This window comes from Salvelinus sp. IW2-2015, linkage group LG16 (assembly GCF_002910315.2).
Source record: "Salvelinus sp. IW2-2015 linkage group LG16, ASM291031v2, whole genome shotgun sequence".
NCBI lineage: Eukaryota > Metazoa > Chordata > Actinopteri > Salmoniformes > Salmonidae > Salvelinus > Salvelinus sp. IW2-2015.
Genome location: NC_036856.1, coordinates 42,661,032 through 42,679,293, shown reverse-complemented (window position 1 = coordinate 42,679,293; position 18,262 = coordinate 42,661,032). Strand labels below are relative to the sequence as shown.

The 18,262-nt window shown below is 45.6% G+C and overlaps 1 protein-coding gene across 1 annotated transcript in view; it reads right to left on the bottom strand.

Moving 5' to 3' along the window:
* Nucleotides 1-18,262, bottom strand: part of LOC111975516 (1-phosphatidylinositol 4,5-bisphosphate phosphodiesterase gamma-1) — a 93,576-nt gene that overhangs the window by 9,955 nt on the left and 65,359 nt on the right. Inside the window, exons 15-21 of the mRNA XM_070447452.1 lie at nt 12,838-13,063; nt 12,326-12,445; nt 10,010-10,193; nt 8,330-8,407; nt 1,625-1,728; nt 1,327-1,426; nt 1,102-1,168 (exon numbers count right to left, since the gene is read on the bottom strand). Coding sequence (XP_070303553.1) covers nt 1,102-1,168; nt 1,327-1,426; nt 1,625-1,728; nt 8,330-8,407; nt 10,010-10,193; nt 12,326-12,445; nt 12,838-13,063 — 879 coding nt within the window. The remainder of the gene's footprint in view (nt 1-1,101; nt 1,169-1,326; nt 1,427-1,624; nt 1,729-8,329; nt 8,408-10,009; nt 10,194-12,325; nt 12,446-12,837; nt 13,064-18,262) is intronic.

Sequence of the window (18,262 nt, the reverse complement as noted above, 5' to 3'; positions counted from 1 at the left end):
TTTTAAAGTTTCTTCAAGTGCAGTCGCAAAACCCATCAAGTGCCATGAAGAAACTGCCTCTCATGAGGACCGCCACAGGAAAGGAAGACCCAGAGTTACCTCTGCTGCAGAGGATAAGTTCATTAGAGTTAACAGCACCTCAGATTGCAGCCCAAATATATGTTTCACAATTTTCAAATAACAGACACATCTCAACATCAACTGGCACATCAGTTACACACAGACTGACCTACGTGGCAGGTTGGCACATCAGTTACACACAGACTGACCTACGTGGCAGGTTGGCACATCAGTTTACACACAGACTGACCTACGTGGCGAGTTGGCACATCAGTTACACACAGACTGACCTACGTGGCAGGTTGGCACATCAGTTACACACAGACTGACCTACGTGGCAGGTTGGCACATCAGTTACACACAGACTGACCTACGTGGCAGTTGGCACATCAGTTACACACGACTGACCTACGTGGCAGGTTGGCACATCAGTTACACACAGACTGACCTACGTGGCAGGTTGGCACATCAGTTACACACAGACTGACCTAGCTGGCAGGTTGGCACATCAGTTACACACAGACTGACCTACGTGGCAGTTGGCACATCAGTTAACAGACTGACCTACGTGGCAGGTTGGCACATCAGTTACACACAGACTGACCTACGTGGCAGGTTGGCACATCAGTTACACACAGACTGACCTACGTGGCAGGTTGGCACATCAGTTACACACAGACTGACCTACGTGGCAGGTTGGCACATCAGTTACACACAGACTGACCTACGTGGAGGTTGGCACATCAGTTACACACAGACTGACCTACGTGGCAGGTTGGCACATCAGTTACACACAGACTGACCTACGTGGCAGGTTGGCACATCAGTTACACACAGACTGACCTACGTGGCAGGTTGGCACATCAGTTACACCAGACTGACCTACGTGGCAGGTGGCACATCAGTTACACACAGACTGACCTAGTGGCAGGTTGGCACATCAAGTTACACACAGACTGACCTACGTGGCAGGTTGGCACATCAGTTACATACAGACTGACCTACGTGGCAGGTTGGCACATCAGTTACACACAGACTCACCTACGTGGCAGGTGGGCACATCAATGAAGCCCTTGAGAAATGTTCCTAGTGGACTGCTCTCTGTAGACTGGACCAAGAAACAGGAAGTCAAAGACACAGGAAGCAGGAAGTCAGGACATGAAGTTAGCTTCATTCCCCTCTAACTGCTGTAGAAGGTGTGTGTGTGTATCATGAATGCATGAACAAGTCTATGTATGGCCTATGTTTGCCTATACTATAACGTACTGCCTCGTCTCCTGTCTCGCGGGCGGGTGAGTTGGGGACTTCGTCTACGTAGTTGGCAGGAAACCACAGCTGCTTCTTCCCTCCGTAATCACCTCGCCACCTAGGGGCCGGTGGAGGGAATCCACGATTTAAAGACAACTCAGAGAAATATTATATTATCAACTCCATTCATCAACCCACATTGGTTTTCATCCATGCAGAAACGTAACCGGGGTGACCAATGTGCACTCTTTAGCCAATCAATGACATTGAGTAATCATTAAGTGCCATGGAGATATGAAAACCCTGTTCCACTCACCAGCCTCCTTCCTGCTTGTCCACGCTGAGGATGAGGGCCTGTTTGGGGAAACACAGCTCGTCGTCCCTCTGGGCTCTGTAGTCATACAGGGCCTTGACCGTACACTGCAACACAAGACCACAACACAAACACTAAATCATACAGGGCCTTGACCGTACACTAGAGGTCTTCATGGATCCACCTGTACACGAATACCCGAGACACGATCCGGGACCCGAGTGGGTCCTGATCCAGAATTCTAAATAATGTCACGGTTCTGGGTCGGATCTGATATGATTGTCACGGGTCTCGGACATATTTATGCTGCTGCTTTTGCTTTTCACAAGAGTGGCGTAGCTTGTTGTTGTTGATGGCCAATCAAAAGTCATCAAAGCAGCAGTAGGTTACAGTGATAGAGCCTCTGTGTGGCAAAAGTTAGGAGATGTCTAATCAATGGAAGGTGGCATTAAAATGATGGAATTAAAAGTTAAAGGAGAAGGATAGGCTACAACGACCAAGAGCCAACAGCTAGGCTGCAACTTAATATTCTGAATGGAGTTATTGGTCACAACTTGTAGACTTGTTTATGTGCTGCTGTGCGGTTTGTTGCTAACCTTACTTTGCTATCTGCCAACTTTACGGTTTTTACTTTTTAATTACCGTTATATATTTTTATATTTTGCCTCGCTCAACTTTTTCACCCCGGACATGGTTCGTCAGGACCTCCACCAGCCGAAGCTAAGTAATAACATTAACATTATGCCTTCTAATTGCAGTCGCTATACTCATAATATACAGGAGAACGATCGCCTTACGGCGAGGATAGCTGTGCTGCAAGCCCAGCTTCAGACGCAATCGTTAGGCAAGGGTAATTTCAGTGTATGAAAGGATGAAACAGCGTCTGTGCCACCAGTAAGTACAGATAGTAGTATAAATCCCCCCGCACAGTCCCCGCAGCCGGACAACTTTCTCATGGCTTCTGGAAGGAAATGCTGTAGGAATGCTCAACCATGCTCAATGCTCAACCTCATTCAGCCGACAGAAACTTTCAACCGGTTCTCCCCATTAAGCAACGGGTCGAAGTCAGAGGCCGAGCCTTCTCTGGTCTCTACTCCTCTCGTTACAGGGTCTGAGACGCCGAAGCCTCCCACCATTAGCTCTGACAAATTGAAAACCCTAGTCATTGGCGACTCCATTACCCGCAGTATTAGACTTAAAACGAATCATCCAGCTTGAACGAATCATCCAGTTAAGGCTAATCTGAAGATGGTGCTGGCTGAGGCTAAAACTGGCGAGTATAGGGATATTGTTATCCACGTCAGCGCCAACGATGTTAGGATGAAACAATCAGAGGTCACCAAGCGCAACATAGCCTCAGCGTGTAAATCAGCTAGAAAGATGTGTCGGCATTGAGTAATTGTCTCTGGCGCCTTCCCAGTTAGGGGGAGTGATGAGCTCTACAGCAGTCTCACAACTCAATCGCTGGTTGAAAACTGTTTTCTGCCCCTCCCAAAAGATAGAATTTGTAGATAATTGTCCCTCTTTCTGGGACTCACCCACAAACAGGACCAAGCCTGGCCTGCTGAGGAGTGACGGACTCCATCCTAGCTGGAGGGGTGCTCTAATCTTATCTACGAACATAGACAGGGCTCTAACTCCCCTAGCTCCACAATGATATAGGGTGCAGGCCTGCCAGCTTAGTGGAGTCTGCCACTAGCACAGTCAGTGTAGTCAGCTCAGCTATCCCCATTGAGACTGTGTCTGTGCCTCGACCTAGGTTGGGCAAAACTAAACATGGCGGTGTTCGCCTTAGCAATCTTATTAGGATAAAGACCTCCTCCATTCCTGCCATTATTGAAAGAGATCGTGATATCTCACATCTCAAAATAGGGCTACTTAATGTTAGATCCCTCACTTCAAGGCAGTTATAGTCAATTAACTAATCACTGATCATAATCTTGATGTGTTTGGCCTGACTGAAACATGGCTTAAGCCTGATGAATTTACTGTGTTAAATGAGGCCTCACCCCCTTGTTACACTAGTGACCATATCCCCCGTGCATCCCGCAAAGGCGAAGATGTTGCTAACATTTATGATAGCAAATTTCAATTTACAAAAAAAACAGCTGTGTTTTCGTCTTTTGAGCTTCTAGTCATGAAATCTATGCAGCCTACTCAATTACTTTTTATAGCTACTGTTTACAGGCCTCCTGGGCCGTATTCTGCGTTCCTCACTGAGTTCCCTGAATTCCTATCGGACCTTGTAGTCATGGCAGATAATATTTTTGGTGACTTTAATATTCACATGGAAAAGTCCACAGACCCACTCCAAAAGGCTTTGGAGCCATCATCGACTCAGTGGGTTTTGTCCAACATGTCTCCGGACCTACTCACTGCCGCAGTCATAGTCTGGACCTAGTTTTGTCCCGTGGAATACATTTTGTGGATCTTAGTGTTTTTCCTCATAATCCTGGATAGTCGGAACACCCTTTCATTACGTTTGCAATCGCAACAAATAATCTGCTCCGACCCCAACCAAGGACCATCAAAAGTCGTGCTAGAAATTCTCGGACAACACAGAGATTCCTAGATGCCCTTCCAGACTCCCTCCACCTACCCAAGGATGTCAGAGTACAAAAATCAGTTAACCACCTAACTGAGGAACTCAATTTAACCTTGCGTAATACCCTAGATGCAGTCGCACCACTAAAAACAAAAAACATTTGTCATATTGTTATTTTTAGCTCCTTTGCACCCCAGTATCTCTACTTGCACATTCATCTTCTGCACATCTATCACTCCAGTGTTTAATTGCTAAATTGTAATTATTTCGCCACTATGGCCTATTTATTACATCCCTAATCTTACTACATTTGCACACAATGTATATAGATTTTTCTATTGTGTTATTGACTGTACATTTGTTTATCCCATGTGTAACTCTGTGTTTGTGTCGCACTGCTTTGCTTTATCTTGGCCAGGTCGCAGTTGTAAATGAGAACTTGTTCTCAACTGGCCTACCTGGTTAAGTAAAGGTGAAATATATATATATTTTTTTAAATAAGAAACTAGCTCCCTGGTATACAGAAAATACCCGAGCTCTGAAGCAAGCTTCCAGAAAATTGGAACGGAAATGGAGCTACACCAAACTGGAAGTCTTCCGACTAGCTTGGAAAGACAGTACCGTGCAGTATCGAAGAGCCCTCACTGCTGCTCGATCATCCTATTTTTCAACTTAATTGAGGAAAATAAGAACAATCCAAAAGTTATTTTTGATACTGTCGCAAAGCTAACTAAAAAGCAGCATTCCCCAAGAGAGGATGGCTTTCACTTCAGCAGTGATAAATTCATGAACTTCTTTGACGAAAAGATCATGATCATTAGAAAGCAAATGATGGACTCATTTTTAAATCTGTGTATTCCTCCAAAGCTCAGTTGTCCTGAGTCTGCACAACACTGCCAGGACCTAGGATCAAGGGAGACTCATTTTTAAGACTATAAAACTTCAAGCTGCATACTGGACCCTATTCCAACTAAACTACTGAAAGAGCTGCTTCCTGTGCTTGGCCCTCCTATGTTGAACATAATAAACGGCTCTCTATCCACCGGATGTGTACCAAACTCACTAAAAGTGGCAGTAATAAAGCCTCTCTTGAAAAAGCCAAACCTTGACCCAGAAAATATAAAACAACTATCGGCCTATATCGAATCTCCCATTCCTCCCAAGAAATGTTTAAAAAGCTGTTGCGCAGAAACTCACTGCCTTCCTGAAGACAAACAATGTATACGAAATGCTTCATTTGGAAACCCAAATTGGTCTACACGTACAAGTTCTAGCCTGGTTCAGATCTTATCTGACGAAAAAATATCAGTTTGTTTCTGTGGATGATTTGTCCTCTGTCCTCTGATAAATTTCGGTGTTCCCTCAAGGCTCCGTTTTAGGACCACTATTGTTTTCACTATATATTGTCCCTCTGGTGATGTCATTCGGAAACATAATGTTAACTTTCACTGCTATGCGGACAACACACAGCTGTATATTTTGATGAAACATGGCGAAGCCCCAAAATTGCCCTCCCTGGAAGCCTGTGTTTCAGACATAAGGAAGTGGATGGCGGCAAATGTTTTACTTTTAAACTCGGACAAAACAGAGATGCTAGTTCTAGGTTCCAAGAAACAAAGAGATCTTCTGTTGAATCTGACAATTAATCTTGATGGTTGTACAGTCGTCTCAAATAAAATTGTGAAGGACCTCGGCGTTACTCTGGACCCTCATCTCTCTTTTGACGAACATATCAAGACTGTTTCAAGGACAGATTTTTTCCATCTACGTAACATTGCAAAAATCTGAAACTTTCTGTCCAAAAATGATGCAGAAAAATGGATCCATGCTTTCATCACTTCTAGGTTAGACTACTGCAATGCTCAAATTTCCGGCTAATCGGATAAAGCACTAAATAAACTTCAGTTAGTGCTAAACAAGGCTGCTAGAATCTTGACTAGAACCAAAACATTTGATCATTTTACTCCAGTGCTAGGCTCCCTACACTGGCTTCCTGTTAAGGCTAGGGCTGATTTCAAGGTATAATGCTAACCTACAAAGCATTACATGGGCTTGCTCCTACCTGTCTTTCAGATTTGGTCCTGCCGTACATACCTACACGTACGCTACGGTCACAAGACGCAGGCCTCCTTATTGTCCCTAGAATTTTTCAGCAAACAGCTGGAGGCAGGGCTTTCTCCTATAGAGCTCCATTTTTATGGAATGGTCTCCCTATCCATGTGGGAAACGCAGACTCATTCTCGATCGTTAAGTCTTTATTGAAGACTCATCTCTTCAGTAGGTCCTATGATTGAGTGTAGTCTGGCCCAGGAGTGTGAAGGTGAACGGAAAGGCACTGGAGTAACGAGCCGCCCTTGCTGTCTCTGTCTGGCCGGTTCCCCTCTCTCCACTGGGATTCTCTGCCTCAAACCCTATTACAGGGGCTGAGTCACTGGCTTACTGGTGCTCTTCCATGCCGTCCTTAGGAGGGGTGCTTCACTTGAGTGGGTTGAGTTACTGACGTGATCTTCCTGTCCGGGTTGGCGCCCCCCCTTGGGTTCGTGCAGTGGGGGAGATCTTTGTGGGCTATACTCGGCCTTGTCTCAGGATAGTAAGTTGGTGGTTGAAGATATCCCTCTAGTGGTATAGGGGCTGTGCTTTAGCAAAATGGGTGGGGTTATATCCTGCCTGTTTGGCCCTGTCCGGGAGTATTGTCGGATGGGGCCACAGTGTCTCCCGGTCCCTCCTGTCTCAGCCTACAATATTTATGCTGCAATAGTTTATGTGTCGGGGGGCTAGGGTCAGTCTGTTATATCTGGACTATTTCTCCTGTTTTATCCGGTGTTCTGTGTGAATGTACAGTAAGTATGCTCTCTCTAATTGTCTCTCTTTTTCTCTTTCTTTCTTTCTCTCGGGGGACCTGAGCCCTAGGACCATGCCTCAGGACTACCTGGCCTGATGACTCCTTGCTGTCCCCAGTCCACCTGGTCGTGCTGCTGCTCCAGTTTCAACTGTTCTGCCTGCGGCTATGGAACCCTAACCTGTTCACCGGACGTGCTACATTGTCCCAGATCTGCTGTCTTCAACTCTCTAGAGACAGCAAGAGCGGTAGAGATACTCTGAATGATCTGCTATGAAAAGCCAACTGACATTTACTCCTGAGGTGCTGACCTGTTGCACCCTCTACAACCACTGTGATTATTATTATTTGACCCTGCTGGTCATCTATGAACATTTGAACATATTGGCCATGTTCTGTTATAATCTCCATCCGGGACAGCCGGAAGAGGACTGGCCACCCCTCATAGCCTGGTTCCTCTCTAAGTTTCTTCTTGGGTTCTGGCCTTTCTAGGGAGTTTTTCCTAGCCACCGTGCTTCTACACCTGCATTGCTTGCTGTTTGGGGTTTTAGGCTGGGTTTCTGTACAGCACATTGTGACATCAGCTGATGTAAGAAGGGCTTTATAAATAAATTTGATTGATTGATTTTTAGGAAGAAAAAGTGCATGCACTGTAGCCTCAATTAGCCTAGCTAGCTAATGTTAGCTAGCTTAACTAACTTCTCCCGGTTTAATGCAATCAAGACAGGTACTACGTCATAATATTTGATGATAAATAACCTAGCTATGGCAGCTATTAGTCTACTACAGTGTGAGTTGGCTTGTTGGTTGGTTGCTGTCTCTCATCTCTCTTCCTCCCTGCTCCCCGTGTCACTCGCTCACAGTACGGCCCCTCTCCCACATGCTAGAGCGACACCTCTCTCCCTCCTCTCGCGTTTTTTCAGCTCTGGTTAATAAAGTAGCTTAAAAAATGACTTTTCTGCTGCTTGCATCACTTGGATCGAATCGGACTGGATCTGGATCCGACGAGGTCTATACAGAACGGGTTTAGTTGTCCTCAGGTCTGTTCGGAACGGTTCTTTAAATTAAAATAAAATATTTAAGCATATTGGGATCCTGTTTGGACCCGTGAAGACCTTTACAGTACCACAACATAACCAACTGCTGAAGACCACAAGTCAAACATGAATGACCACAACTTCAATATCAATGACCACAACCTTTCCGCTACTGCCCAAATTATAAAATATGTCATTGGCACACACCAGACACAGGCATGCCCAAACCTACGAATGTCAGTTTACTCACACACACACACACACAGAGAATATAATATTTCACTTACCCGAGCCGTGGGCATCTTGTTGGCCTCGACGTAGAAATGTGGGGTCCTGACTTCATACAACGCTCCATAGTCTAGCTCCTGAATAGAGAGAGATATACAGTAGGGATACGTAATAATACACTGCTCAAAAAAATTAAGGGAACACTTAAACAACACAATGTAACTCCAAGTCAATCACACTTCTGTGAAATCAAACTGTCCCAACACGTTAGAAGCAACACTGATTGACAAAAATTTCACATGCTGTTGTGCAAATGGAATAGACAAAAATTATAGGCAATTAGCAAGACACCCCCAATAAAGGAGTGGTTCTGCAGGTGGTGACCACAGACAACTTCTCAGTTCCTATGCTTCCTGGCTGATGTTTTGGTCACTTTTGAATGCTGGCGGTGCTTTCACTCTAGTGGTAGCATGAGACGGAGTCTACAACCCACACAAGTGGCTCAGGTAGTGCAGCTCATCCAGGATGGCACATCAATGCGAGCTGTGGCAAGAAGGTTTGCTGTGTCTGTCAGCGTAGTGTCCAGAGCATGGAGGCGCTACCAGGAGACAGGCCAGTACATCAGGAGACGTGGAGGAGGCCGTAGGAGGGCAACAACCCAGCAGCAGGACCGCTACCTCCACCTTTGTGCAAGGAGGAGCAGGAGGGGCACTGCCAGAGCCTGCAAAATGACCTCCAGCAGGCCACAAATGTGCATGTGTCTGCTCAAACGGTCAGAAACAGACTCCATGAGGGTGGTATGAGGGCCCGACGTCCACAGGTGGGGGTTGTGCTTACAGCCCAACACCGTGCAGGACGTTTGGCATTTGCAGAGAACACCAAGATTGGCAAATTCGCCACTGGCGCCCTGTGCTCTTCACAGATGAAAGCAGGTTCACACTGACGCATGTGACGACGTGACAGAGTCTGGAGACGCCGTGGAGAACGTTCTGCTGCCTGCAACATCCTCCAGCATGACAGGTTTGGCGGTGGGTCAGTCATGGTGGTGGGTGGCATTTCTTTGGGGGCCGCACAGCCCTCCATGTGCTCGCCAGAGGTAGCCTGACTGCCATTAGGTACCGAGATGAGATCCTCAGACCCCTTGTGAGACCATATGCTGGTGCGGTTGGCCCTGGGTTCCTCCTAATGCAAGACAATGCTAGACCTCATGTGGCTGGAGTGTGTCAGCAGTTCCTGCAAGAGGAAGGCATTGATGCTATGGACTGGCCGCCCGTTCCCCAGACCTGAATCCAATTGAGCACATCTGGGACATCATGCTTTAGTCCAGGTCTGGGAGGAGATCCCTCAGGAGACCATCCGCCACCTCATCAGGAGCATGCCCAGGCGTTGTAGGGAGGTCATACAGGCACGTGGAGGCACACACACTACTGAGCCTCATTTTGACTTGTTTTAAGGAATTACATCAAAGTTGGATCAGCCTGTAGTGTGGTTTTCCACTTTAATTTTGAGTGTGACTCCAAATCCAGACCTCCATGGGTTGAAAATTTGATTTCCATTGATAATTTGTGTGTGATTTTGTTGTCAGCACACTCACTATGTAAAGAAAAAAGTACTTAATAAGAATATTTCATCTTTCAGATCTAGGATGTGTTATTTTAGTGTTCCCTTATTTTTTTGAGCAGTGTATAATAGATCAGATCTGAAAATACACACATTCAAGCTGTGTGTGTGTGTGTTACCGTGGTGCCCATGCGGTCCAGTGTGTCTTCGTTGATGGGGTAGCGCAGCCTCATTTTGCGGTACAGGGGGTGTTTCTCATAGTAGCTGACCAAGTCAACCAGACTCTCGAACTCTGCTGAGCTACCCAACATGAACATACGGCCCTCCTGCTGGATACGACAGTGTTTGATCTTACCCTCCGCCCTACTGAGAGAGAAGGGGGAAAGGGAGGGGGAGACAGGGAGAGAAGGGAGAGTGGACAGGGAGAGGGAGAGAAAAGGGAGGGGAGAAGGAGGGGACAGTGGGGGTGCAATAGAGAGAGAGTGAGGAGGCGGAGGGGAGAGGGAGTTGACAGAGAAAAGTGAGAGAGGGGAGTTGACAGAGAGAGAAGGGGGAAAGCGAGGGGGAGAGAGAGAGGAGAGAGAGAGAGAGAGAGAGAGAGGGGAGAGTGGACAGGGAGAGGGAGAGAGAGATGGGGTGGAAGGTCAGAGATGTATAGTGTAGTGTATAATAAAAGGTTTGGCATGGGCCCTCAGATCCTCAAAAGGTTCTACAGCTACACCGTTGAGAGCATCTTGACTGGCTGCATCACCGCTTGGTATGGCAACTGCTGGCATTCGACCGCAAAGCACCACAAATGGAAGTGCGTCTGGCCCAGTACATCACTGGGACCGAGCTCCCTGCCATCCAGGACCTCTATACCAGGCAGTGTCAGAGGAAGTCCCAAACAATTGTCAAAGACTTCAGCCACCCAAGCCACAAACTTTTCTCTCTGCTACCGCATGGCATGCTGTACCAGTGAACCAAGTCTGGATTCAACAGGACACTGAACAGCTTCAACCCCCAAGCCATGAGACTGGTAAAGAATACTGCTACAGTTGAAGTCGGAAGTTTACATACACTTAGGCTGGAAACATTAAAACTCATTTTTCAACCACTCCACAAATTTCTTGTTAACAAACTATAGTTTTGGCAAGTTAGGGGTGGTATACAGAAGACAGCCCTATTTGGTAAAATACCAAGTTCATATTATGGCAAGACCAGCTCAAATATGCAAAGAGAAATTACAGTCCATCATTACTTTAAGACATTAAGGTCAGTAAATCTGGAGAAATTCAAGAACTTCTACATTTTCTTCAAGTGCAGTCGCAAAAACCATCAAGCGCTATGATGAGACTGGCTCTCATGAGGACCGCCACAGGAAAGGAAGACCCAGAGTTACCACTACTGCAGAGGATACGTTCATTAGAGTTACCAGCCTCAGAAATTGCAGCCCAAATAAATGCTTCACAGAGTTCAAGTAACAGACATCAACTGTTCAGAGGAGACTGCATGAATCAGGCTTTCATGGTCGAATTGCTGCAAAGACACCACTACTAAATGACACCAATGAGAAGAAGAGACTTGCTTGGACCAAGAAACAGAAGCAATGGACATTAGACCGGCGGAAATCTGTCCTTTGGTCTGATGAGTCCAAATTTGAGATTTTTGGTTCCAACTGCCGTGTCTTTGTGAGACGCAGAGTAGGTGAACCGATTATCTCCGCATGTGTGGTTCCCACCGTGAAACATGGAGGAGGAGATGTGATGATGTGGGGGTGCTTTGCTGGTGACACTGTCTGTGATTTATTTTGAATTCAAGGCACACTTAACCAGGATGGCTACCACAGCATTATGCGGCGATACACCATCCCATCTGGTTTGCACCAGATGTGGGACTATCATTTGTTTTTCAATAGGACAATGACCCAACACAACTCCAGGCTGTGTAAGACTATTTGACCAATTGACCCATTGAGATGGTTTGGGATGAGTTGGACCGCAGAGTGAAGGAAAAGGAGCCAACAGGTGCTCAACATATGTGGGAACTCCTTCAAGACTGTTGGAAAAGCATTTCAGGTGAAGCTGGTTGAGAGAATGCCAAGAGAGTGCAAACCTGTCATCAAGGCAAAGGGTGGCTACTTTGAAGAATCTCAAATATAAAATATATTTTGATTTGTTGAACACTTTTTTGGTTACTACATGATTCCAGTAGGTGTGCCCAAACTTTTGACTGGTACTGTATCTACCTCAAATACCTTGTACCCCTTCACATCAACTCGGTACTGGTACTGCCTGTATATAGCCATGTTATTTTCTACTTCCTGTATTTAGCCATGTTATTTTTAATCTCTTTTTTTTATTTGTTATTCACTGCGTCTGTTTTAGCATTTTTGGAAAAGGACCAGTAAGTAAGCATTTCATTGTTGTCTACAAAGCATATTTAATTTAATTTGAATATAATTGAAAAGTCTTTGTTTTTCTATGTGTGTGTTTGTTTATGTGTGTGTGTGTTACCTGAAGGAGATGGCGTAGGAGTTGATGTCGCTGCGTTTGCGGAGCAGGTAGGCCCCGTCTCTGGGTACCCTCATCAACATGTGTTCAGCCTGGACACGAGACAGACTGGAGTGGAACCACCTAAACACAACATAACACAGAGTACTGACGTGTCTGTGTGTATGAGGACGTGTGTGTGTATGAAAGTGTTATGTATGAGGACGAGTGTGTGTGTATGAGGACGTGTGTGTGTCACAGGAGGGTGGTGGCACCTTAATTGGGGAGGACGGGCTCGTGGTAATGACTGGAGCGGAATAGGTGGAAAGATATCAACAACATCAAACACATGGTTTCTATATGTTTGATGTCATTCCATTCACTCTGTTCCAGCCATTACTATAAGCTGTCCTCCCCTCAGCAGCCTCCACTGGTGTGTGTGTGTGTGAACATGGGGAACACAACATGTGTGTTACTAACATATTAACTTTCTCTCTCTCCCACACACACACACCCCAACCCCCCTCCCCTCTTACTCTCTGCTCTCGTGTGCGTTGGGCTGTGGTACAGGGCTGCCCAGCCTCATCTCAAACTCGTTGCAGCGTAGGGGCGTGTCTCTGTAGTGGCAGATGAGTCTATACAGGCTGTCAAACACCAAGTTGTCAGTCAGGTAGTAGCGGGTGGAGCCAGACTCCTGGCGGGAGTGGATCCTACAGTGCTGCACACGCCCAGATCGCCTGGAGGGGAGGGTCCACAGGTGTCAATCAAGATGGAAGGGCCCACACATAACATCATATCCTGGGGACCTACAAGGTTCCAAATGGCACCCTACTCCCTACTGTATTGAGTGTACTATACTGAACAAAAATATAAACACAACATGTAAAGTGTTGGTCCCATGATTCAGCTGAAATAAAATATCCCAGAAATGTTCCATACACGTAAACAGCTTATTTCTCTCAACTTGTGTGCACACATTTGTTTACATCCCTGTTAGTGAGCATTTCTCATTTACCAAGATAATCCATCCACCTGACAGGTGTGGTATATCAAGAAACTGATTAAACAGCATGATCATTACACAGGTGCACCTTGTGCTGGGGTCAATAAAAGGCCACTCTAAAATATACTATTTTGTCACACAAAACAATGCCACAGACGTCTCAAGTTTTGAGCATAGAGAGGACCAGCATAGAGACATAGAGAGGACCAGCATAGAGACATAGAGAGGACCAGCACAGAGAGGACCAGCATAGAGACCTAAAGAGGACCAACACAGAGAGGAACAGCATAGAGAGGACCAGCATAGAGACATAGATTGGACCAGCATAGAGACATAGATTTGGACCTAGCATAGAGAGGACGCAGCATAGAGATACATAGAGACGGACAGCATAGAAGACTAGAGAGGACCAGCATAGAGACATAGAATTGGACCTAGCATAGAGACATAGATTGGACTAGCATAGAGAGGACCAGCATATAGACATAGATTGGACTAGCATAGAGAAATAGCGAGATAGAGAGGACCAGCATAGAGACATAGATTGGACTAGCATAGAGAGGACCAGCATAGAGACATAGAGATGACCAGCATAGAGACATAGATTGGACTAGCATAGAGACATAGAGAAGCCCAACATAGAGAGGACCAGCAATAGAGACATAGAGAGGACCAGCATAGAGACATAGATTGGACTAGCATAGAGAGGACCAGCATAGAGACATAGAGAGGACCAGCATAGAGACATAGATTGGACTAGCATAGAGAGGACTAGCATAGAGACATAGATTGGACTAGCATAGAGAACTATAGAGAGGACCAGCAATAGAGACATAGATTGGCTAGCATAGAGAGGACCAGCATAGAGACATAGAGATGACCAGCATAGGACATAGATTGGACTAGCATAGAGACATAGAGAAGACCAACATAGAGAGGACCAGCATAGAGCCATAGAGAGGACCAGCATAGATACATAGAGAGGACCAGCATAGACATAGAGAGGACCAGCATAAGAGACACTAGAGAGACCAGCACAGAGAGGACCAGCAATAGAGAGGACCAGCAATAGAGACATAGAAGCATAGAGACATAGAGACATAGAGACATAGAGAGGACCAGCATAGAGACATAGATTGGACTAGCCATAGAGAGGACCAGCATAGAGACATAGATTGGACTAGCATAGAGAGGACCAGCATAGAGACATAGAGATGACCAGCATAGAGACATAGATTGGACTAGCATAGAGACATAGAGATTCTCTGATCAAACTTTGACCTGGCACCATCTACTTCACAGGGAAGCATCAGCATCTCTACCCCATCTCCACAAGGCTAGGGACACGGCTGGGGATGACTCACTGGCAGACTGGGCCTACCATATCCTCATGGGTGCTTCTCCGGTCCCGTCCTGACCAACCGGCCTTCTTCTCCCCCGACTTGCTTCACGCTTTTCGCACGCGCATTATCCGGTGACAGGTTGTGATCAGTTCTCAGCTCTAGAACATCAGTGAGGGTGAATTCCAAACTTCTTACTCATTCAAAGAAATGAGTGACTGGCCCCAACCTGGGTTCTTGGGGGAACAGTTCCAACTGCTGGAGACATTAGTGTTACGCTACCCACTTCCTTGAGGTCAATCTGTGTGGGTCAACACATACCTCTTGTTCTAGAGCCTTATGTACAATTGCCTGAACCCCTCGTGGCTTGTGCTTTTGACTTTGCCATGTCAGCTAAGTCAACTTATATGACCTCTACACTATAGACAGGTGTAGATACTACTTTTTCAAATCATGTCCATCAATTGATATTTTACTTACACCTTACCAAGTGGATCCCCAATCAACGTCTTTCAGAAAAATCTCAAGGAGAACAATTCTGGAACAGTGAAATGCATTCCGAGCTGCATCATGTGCATGGCGGGTCTCATAGGCAAAGAGTCATGTAACTACTTAATGTAACATACCAGGCAATATATCTAGTTTCTACCTTTGTCGTATGGATGTGGGCGCCTTCTATCTATTTCTTGTGTGATCTGCATTTCGAGGGTTTCATGCTTTATTTTGGCTACATATCGATTGCTTATGAAACATCTGGCGTAGCCTGTATAATTCAAATATATGCTGCGAAACTACCTCACGGGGAGTCTCTCGTAATACTTTTTCCACAATGCTATCAATTCACTTGTAGCTTCACATTATCATTGGTCATAATCCTCACTAATTATTTGCTGTTATCTCTGTTTCTATCTCATTATACACTAAGTTAACTTCTAGTATATAGTATCTTATAACTCAAACCTCTCTAAATCCCTGCATTGTTGGCCTCTATAGAGTTGTCAAGTAAGCATTTCTCACCGGTTTTCAGTCGTGTCACTGGCCTACCTATTCACACATTTGATTTTGGATTCTTCATTTAAGGCTCAAAATCATCTCTTTTTTTGTTATGAATCAACACTTTTTTTCGTCTCTCCGGACTTAAGCTCTTCGCGTACATCTCTCGTCTCCTTCTTCCATCTCAATTACTCCTGTCCGTGGATCTATCTCTAACAGTGTCTCATGCACTCGTATTCAATCTCTTTCCTACTCCTTCCTTCCTTTGCATGAATCGTTCGCTCAATCTCAATTCTCATCTGTCGTACACTTCCCCTGACTTGATTACAGTCGGCCATAGCTCTTGTTGTCTCTAAATTCTCAATTGCTTCTCTCAATATCTTTCCTCACCGTGCTCCGCGCCCATACCCATATCTTCGAATATAGCTCATACTCAATCTTGATTTTCTTAACCTGGCTTAACTAGCCAGTCACTTCTCTTTTTTAAGCAGATTCGTCGCCATACTCACGAATCATACCTATCTCTTCCTTGCTACAGACTCTTTAGCCTACTCTTCTCTTTTTTCTACACCTTTTCGGTCCTCTTCTCTCCTCATAGTTCGCAATTCTTGTCTTCCTGACATTAGACCCACTCTTGTGGCTAATCCTGTTCTGTTATTACTTGATACAACCTCTTCTTTCCTTCACTACGCACACCCTATCGCAATTCCACTAATATTCTTCTTGCTCTAACTTATCAATCCTGAAACGTCTAGCACGCCCCTCTATCTATGATTCCATTTCTTTCACGATCGAATTCAAATTCCTATTCTAAAATGGCCCCTTTTTTTTTCAGGCTTGAGACACTGCATTCCATGAATTCCTTATAAACACATTGTCTCAAGTTGTATGCCCAAATGCAACACGCACAAGTCTCCACAATAAGCAAACAGCCAGAGAAATAAGCCGATGCTAGGAACATATCAAAGGCAAATTACTGATCCAAATCTACCCTTTACAAAACTCCCCATACTTGCAGACCGTAAGCCAACCCACTTGTGTCTAAAACATATGTTTCCAAGTTATGATTCGGGATGTCCTGCCCGTTGTCTTCCTACATCATCCACCCCGATGACCTCCTCCGTCTCACTGATTGGGGGTTTGCGTTGGGTGCCTAGGTAGGGGGACCCCTTAGCCGTCCCCCTCGACGCAGCTTCCCATGGGAACCACGTCGTAATAGATCTGTCACATGGGGCGGTTGTGAGTAGGATGGTGGCTGCTCATTGTTGTTACACTCCTAGATGGGGGGGAGGGCGGGGAAAGGGGGGCGGTGGGGGGAGGAAGGAGGGGGGGAGAGATTAGAAATGCAAATTAACAAAACATTCCGTTCCACTAATTTCTACATCCTGCTATTTACTAGTAAGTACTGTAGTTTAGACATTACGTGGTAAAATAGTAATTACCTAACAATTACATTTAGGTTTCTTTCCTCACATTGAAGTCATTGAGTGTGTTTGAAATTTTCAAGTAGGCACCAGAAAGTATGTTGTTACCAAATATGACCAAACAGGAAACAGTTAAAATAAGGTGTGAGGCATAAATTGTTTTGTTCACAGCATCCAAGATCGAGACATTTGTGGACCACCTCTCAGTCTTCAAACCGTCTTTGTTTCCCCCTCCCCACTGGCCAGACATTGCCCCCTCATACTCTCTTGATACCTTTCTTAACATGATCTCCTCCTGACAATCTCTTCCTACTTCTTTCCTGCGCGGCTACCAGCACAGAGTACCTCTCTGACCCCGTGGTAGGTGGAAGAAGTCTCCTCTGGAGTAGTAGACTTATTAACTTCACGACAAGGATTCAGACTACAGAACAAAGTAGAGAGTGGGGTGTCGGAGCAAAAGTCCCTAATTTGTCTGAATTTTACATTATCACACATGGAACACAGTCAGCGGGCGGCAAGGCACAGGTAGATTAAACCATCTAGACGCAGATTGATGGCCTTTTGGTTCAATAGTGCAGAGGTGGGAGATAAGCTACACGTTGAGTTCGCGTCACCAGATCCGACTCATTTCACCAACTCATGACGACGGTCACTACAGTTAGTGATCACAAACAACTCACTGTCAACAGTTAGAGGGAGAAGTTCAACGATACATTCACGAAACGTATATGCCATCACCTGCTGCTTTTCACGCGGGTGGGCACAACACTGCCACAGCAACACCGCACCAAAACGCATCTACCCTGCACGAGTCCACTTGTGCCTATTCGACTGATCACACTACACACACACACTAGTCAAGATTCACCACGGCGACTGCATCGATAATCCTCATATAACACACGCGAGCTCCTATGCAATGACTTATCACTAATGCACCATCACAAAGTGTCAACATGATCACTGACTCACCGTCACGGACCCCAACCCAACACCATACCACAGCACGCCAGTCGCCATATATCAGCATGATCAACGTCATTCGACCACATCTCACAAGAATTATGAGTGCCTAAAACCCATTTATACGCAGACTAATATATCACACACAAGCGGATAGCACACACACAAACGACACCCACTCCTCCACCACTTAATCACACGGCCCTCACTGATATATCCAATCACTACTACATGAGTA